Raw genomic sequence first — 5,441 nt, 5'->3', positions numbered from 1 at the left:
TCTTTGTTTGGCTGGAAGATCACCAAACACACTATACAGGCACAGATTTGTCAATGCCTTTTTATAACAAAATAAATCTTTGGCATCTACTGTACAAAATCCACATATTTACACATGCTGAAAATTTACACAATTCACAGTCTATTGTCCCACAGTTGTTCCCACACTGCTGAATCATCAGAGATCAATCTAGGCCGTTCCAGACAGTCTTTGGGGAGCTACGCAGGAACTTAGGACACGATCTTCTACCAAGGTCTCCAGATGGAGGCACAGAGCATAACAGGTTGCTTAGGACTTGAAGTCATGGTGGGAGCAGACAGGACAGTTCTTTGTGCAAGCTTTGCACAGCCAGATGGTGTGCAAGAACTGCTCAGTTGGGCATGAGTGAGATGTTGCTGTGCTGGCAGTGATGGATCCTCATAGAGATGCACCTGAGTCTCTCTGTGGGGTGGTGCAGAAAGTAGCATTGCATGTGATTTGTGAAGGTTTCCACATGTTTTTTCCACTTCCTGCCCATACTCTTGCTCTTGCTCTTGGCTCTTGCTAGCAATAAAATGGCTGACTCGCAAGAGACATGTCCTCATTCCATCACTGTAGCTCTGACGTTTGCAAGGTGAGCTCAGGTCCTCATCATACTCCTCTGTGCGTGCCCTTTTTCCTCTAGTGATTTGAAAAGGGTCATTCCCTGATCCTTGTTCAGCTCTTAGGAAGTGCACAACACTTTCCAGGATTTCAGCCTTTTCCACTTTAGGGTTTTTTAGCTTCTATTAAAAGTTAGACAAAACGTGGTCAGATAAAGACATAAGGGCAGGATACAATAAATAGAGTCTTTAAAATAAAATAAAAGAACTTACCTCATTGTGTGTATTCTCGAATAATAGCATTCTCAAAGTTTCTAGGCTTTGATTAATGCGATCTCTTCTCCTTTTCTCCATGAGAGGTTTTGGGACCTGTAACAATCATAGTTTGAATATTATGGTAAAATATCATTCTTTGCAGCCTTAACATGACCAAATCTCCATATCAAGCGCCATATTGCACAAAACAGAAACACAGAATAGCCCAACACTGAATGTAAGGCATAGTCCCTATGTGAATTAGAATTACTTTTCAGAGGACTGAACAATTCCTGGTAAAACAAATAGGCCTAGGCCAAATAAAAAAACAAATAAAAAGTTTTTACCCGTCTCGAGTCTTTTTGTTCCGATATGTCAACAGCTTGTTTGCTCATTCTGGCGATTCACCAAATTCCCTCTAAACTGAGATTATGAGCATCGTTTTGGAGTTCACATAACTTGTCCGTAGGCTAGGCTACTACACGCCTATACTCTCCTCATAATGAATAACAAAAGGAGACGGACCAATCGCGTGCGTCCCTCAGCAAGCCCCCTCATTAATATTCACATGCGCACTGGATGAAAGAGACAATGCCTGTAGATAATGTCGATTGTGAAGTAAGAGCCAATAATGACCCATTTAGCCCCCCACTGAGATATTTAAACGATGGCTATTCAGTTAAGGTATTGCCAAAGATTATCAAAGAAGGTTTGCGCCAGTCATATGCGTTATATTTAAAAGAACCACTAAAAGGCGACTATTATACCTGTTGGAATTTCAAATAGTTTGATTGTCGATAGATAATAAAAGTGCACAGTTTAGCCATTTGGAAAAATATAACACTGCACATTTTACTGTTTCTATGACTTGTTGCCTACTTAACAATAAATATGTGAACGTAGCATATAGCCTAAATCTAAACAAACTATATATACCTCACATAGCTTTTCTACACTTATGAATGTTGGATATGGCATATTGCCTTGCAAAATCCAATCATTTTATACGTTTAATCTCACAATGAAAATTAAGTAACGTAGTCTATCTGTTGGTTTAAACTTTACGGGCTGCTTTCCTCTCTATACACCGATGCGTAACAAAGGAAGACGTGCTTTTGGTTTGGTTGAGGCGCTCGAATGTGACTTCAATTGAAAGTGGTGTTTTTGCTGTTCTCTTGATGTGTGTGAGGTCTTCTCGTGTGTGCTCAAATAATTATCCTGCTTGACGAATAAAAGCTAATTGGAAGAGACTGTTCCAAAAGAAATTCAGGCTAACTATTGTGGACGTGCCGATTACCAAGCTAAAAAACAACAACTAAAAAACAAACAAAACTACAACAACAAAACACGTCAAAATAGCAATTAAATAGCCATTGCATTCTCTGACATTAGGCCGTTACATAAATCTCAGAACGTTTCTAAACCAACCGCGCCATTAGGCTACATTAGGCTAGGTGATCCACCATTCCAAAGCAGGCCTAAGCGTGGGACAATAATGGTTGGCCTAATCGCTCACACTTCTATCAAAACACACTTAACAGATTTGCTCTGAAAGCCCGGGCATCACCTCCTCACACATCCCCCATTTCAACAAAAAGCAGGATGCGCGTGTACGTTTCACTGGTGGCCACGAGCTATCTCGCTTTGGCGCGCGACTCCAAAATCAATGCATCGTATTTTCTTATTTTTTTGTATTTGCTTAAATAAAACCATTTGATATCCACATTAAACGGGTTCTTTTTACATGTCGAAACACGATTAAAAATGTTTCAATAAGGCCATACGCCTAAATCTTTGTTTCCAGCCAATTTGTCAGCTAATTTCTATAAGATTCAACTCAATTTTCTTTATCAGTAGTTAAATTTAAAATGGTTTAAAAAAAAATAAGGTGCTCTTATCCCTGAAGATTTTCATTTGGCATCACTTTGAAATTTCAATTTTAGTGTAGGAAAATGTTATGTAACTTTTATCGCCAAAATTCCAGGACAGATGCCATTTGTCCATGTATCCTTTTTACCTCAAGCATTGTGCTCAGCTGTTTATTCAAAACCATTTGCTGATATTTGCATATTGCAGCTGACTATCAAATGGCAAACGCTTTTTTTTTTTACCAGAAAATGAAGCCATCAAAATATGAATAGTTCGACTTTTTAAATATGCGTCAATATAAAACTTGAATCTATTTATTAATGACTGTGTTAAATATAGCGTATTAGGCTTTTATATTTAGATATAGGCTACTATTGAATGCAGTCTTACTTTGCCATACTTCTGTTACTGATTGTTTAGCAAAGGCCAGATAGAAAGTGGTAGAAAGCTCACGCGGCCTACGTCACGACCACTTCTCCGCCAATCAAATGCCATTCCATAGGCTTGAAATTCCCGTTTGGTTAGATTTCAGCAGTTTCCCACATCAACGAATTGGCGTGAACAGCAGACTGTTTAACTCTCAACATGGCAAAGACAGAAGGCATCAAAAGAGTAAGATCTTTAAAAGCAACAATATCTTTCAAAGAAACATTTGTTTAAAAAAAAACTTTTAGCCTATATTTAATCTAATCTGCTCATTTTTATTTTATTCCACAAATTTTAAAAGTTGTTTAATGGTAGCATTGGGAAATTGAAAACATACTAACAATTTAATATATATATATATTTTACTTTTAAGAAGTTAAAACCTGTGATAGAGAAGAAGAGAAGAGATCGAATCAACCATAATCTGGACGCGTTAAGAGATCTGCTTTTCAAGAACACAGCAGATACGGTGAGTAGACAGACTACCTCGGTTCAACTCAGTTTATGATCAATTGCTTCACTTTATTTCTTTGACAAAACCCTAAAATTACAATGACACAACCCTCTCCCTCTCCCTCATCCCTCCACAGCGTTTACAAAATCCTAAACTGGAAAAAGCAGAGATTTTAGACCTTGCAGTTCACTACATCAAGAAGACCACAAGAAAGACTGAGACAAAAGGTAAGTTTTTACTATTTTTACCTTTTACTTCACCCCTCTGAATTAAGTGTTAAAGGTGCACTATGTAACTTCTTTGTTCAAAATTTACAATTTAAATAATGAGTCAATATCAATCCATTCCAAAGGTGTTTTTGCCTAACCCTGATTCACTAAGTGTTAAATCGAGCTTAGTGAATGTTTTATGAGCAGTAGGATGATCTCTCTTTTTTAAGTTATGAGAAAGAACCATGTTCATACGCACAGTCACACAGAGCCGAAGCACAACCAAACAATGTTCTTCCACAAAATGCATGCAGTTTTGTTTTTCAAACCGATAGAGGGCCAAACCTATAATAGCTATTATTTATTGTAGAAATATTTTGGCTAATTTGTGTCTAATTTTCTTCTCTCTTTCTGCAGTGACGTCTAATCAAATGGATTCTAAGACCCCTCCGAATCAGTCTGATAGGCCTATATCTGTTTCTGCAGGTCCCATCCATGCCAATGACTTTTATTGGAAGCAGAAGAAGGTTCTTCTGAAAGTAGGAATCAGTCTTGATGATAACCTAACCGATGCTTCCAAAGCAGGAAATCAACCAGTGGTCCACACAGGCTTTCTTCTATCACCATCAACCCAGAACTATCACCAGGAACTTCTTTTACGCCCTGAATTGTCTTTGTATGGCTCTAAACTTTTGTGTCAGTCGACTTCTCCCTCCAGTTCTCCATCACAATGTAGTTCCCCGCCATCATCTCCCACTTTTACCAGCGTATCCTCCTCCTCTCCCAATAATTCCCCTGCACATCCTTTCACATCTTGTTCTCTACCTCCTCCTCCTGACCCATTGTCTCCTCTCATAACACCACTTTCACTCCATAGACCTGTTATTGTGTCTCAGCCCATTCTGCCCCACATGGCTAGAGATTTTACCCCACCTCAGTCCCCTGTCCTGGCTCTTAGACAGGAACCGTTTCCTCTTCCAACCCAGTCCACATGGAGACCATGGAGCTGAACTTTTACCATTTGGGTTTTTTTCCTTTATTTAGGCACTGCTCCAATGGAGAAAGGATCATGGTCTCTCAGAGGGACCTAATGGACATATGGTGTGGCTTGTCACTTGTCACAAGGTTGTTTGATACTTTTGTCATGTTTTCAATGACATGTGTACTTTAACTTGGCTATTTTTTGTTTTATCTAATGTTTGTCTTCATTGGCACATGCAATTCTAGCAGTGAAATAAATTATTCTTGTATTATGTTTGTTTATTTTAAATATATAAAAATAGTTTTATAGTAGCTAAAGTACAGTCCTTTCACACTATTCGGTTGTTAAGTCTGACGTCACGCGTGACGTTTAGCCTCTTCCGGGCCCAAGCGCTCCGCTCGTCCACTCCAGATCCTAGACTAAATAAACCCTTTTCTTAAGGGCTTTTTTCGCTTCAGTGCCAGTGGGTGTTACTAGGGATTAAGGGATAGCACCCACTGGCGCCAAAGTTTCTTCATTCGTTTAAGATTTGTAACTTACCTTATCAACTGCAGCCATTTTCTCGTATCTTTCTCGTCACAGGGAAAGCGGTAGAATGACAGTTGAATGTCACTTGTTTTTTAACTCCGATCTATTTAAACAACACGGGAACACGTTAAAACTCG

At 38.8% G+C, this 5,441-nt stretch overlaps 2 protein-coding genes across 2 annotated transcripts; one reads left to right on the top strand and one right to left on the bottom strand.

Moving 5' to 3' along the window:
• Positions 1-215: 215 nt before the first annotated feature.
• On the bottom strand, positions 216-1,286 carry her5 (hairy-related 5). The gene is made up of 3 exons (XM_056243751.1): positions 1,184-1,286; positions 855-950; positions 216-764 (listed from the first exon to the last, which is right to left on the bottom strand). Exons 1-3 carry the CDS (start codon positions 1,229-1,231, stop codon positions 246-248), a joined length of 663 nt encoding a protein of 220 aa, XP_056099726.1. The 5' UTR covers positions 1,232-1,286; the 3' UTR covers positions 216-245.
• Positions 1,287-3,245: 1,959 nt separating this feature from the next.
• On the top strand, positions 3,246-4,895 carry her11 (hairy-related 11). The gene is made up of 4 exons (XM_056243750.1): positions 3,246-3,317; positions 3,505-3,600; positions 3,722-3,812; positions 4,212-4,895. The coding sequence occupies exons 1-4, from the start codon at positions 3,291-3,293 to the stop codon at positions 4,802-4,804; spliced, it is 807 nt and encodes a 268-aa protein (XP_056099725.1). The 5' UTR covers positions 3,246-3,290; the 3' UTR covers positions 4,805-4,895.
• Positions 4,896-5,441: the final 546 nt, after the last annotated feature.

Source organism: Rhinichthys klamathensis, unplaced genomic scaffold (assembly GCF_029890125.1).
Source record: "Rhinichthys klamathensis goyatoka isolate OS25496 unplaced genomic scaffold, OSU_Roscu_1.1 h1tg000837l_1, whole genome shotgun sequence".
Lineage (NCBI taxonomy): Eukaryota > Metazoa > Chordata > Actinopteri > Cypriniformes > Leuciscidae > Rhinichthys > Rhinichthys klamathensis.
Note: the sequence above shows the minus strand (reverse complement) of the source record. Positions and strands in the feature narration are given on the sequence as shown.

Excerpts from the sequence above, each read along its gene's own strand:
- her5 (XM_056243751.1), bottom strand. The coding sequence starts at position 1,231 with ATGAGCAAACAAGCTGTTGACATATCGGAACAAAAAGACTCGAGACGG. Across the intron at positions 951-1,183 it reads AACAAAAAGACTCGAGACGG|GTCCCAAAACCTCTCATGGA; the intron begins GTAAAAACTTTT and ends TGATTGTTACAG. Across the intron at positions 765-854 it reads TCGAGAATACACACAATGAG|AAGCTAAAAAACCCTAAAGT; the intron begins GTAAGTTCTTTT and ends AACTTTTAATAG.
- her11 (XM_056243750.1), top strand. The coding sequence starts at position 3,291 with ATGGCAAAGACAGAAGGCATCAAAAGA. Across the intron at positions 3,318-3,504 it reads AGACAGAAGGCATCAAAAGA|AAGTTAAAACCTGTGATAGA; the intron begins GTAAGATCTTTA and ends TTTACTTTTAAG. Across the intron at positions 3,601-3,721 it reads TCAAGAACACAGCAGATACG|CGTTTACAAAATCCTAAACT; the intron begins GTGAGTAGACAG and ends ATCCCTCCACAG.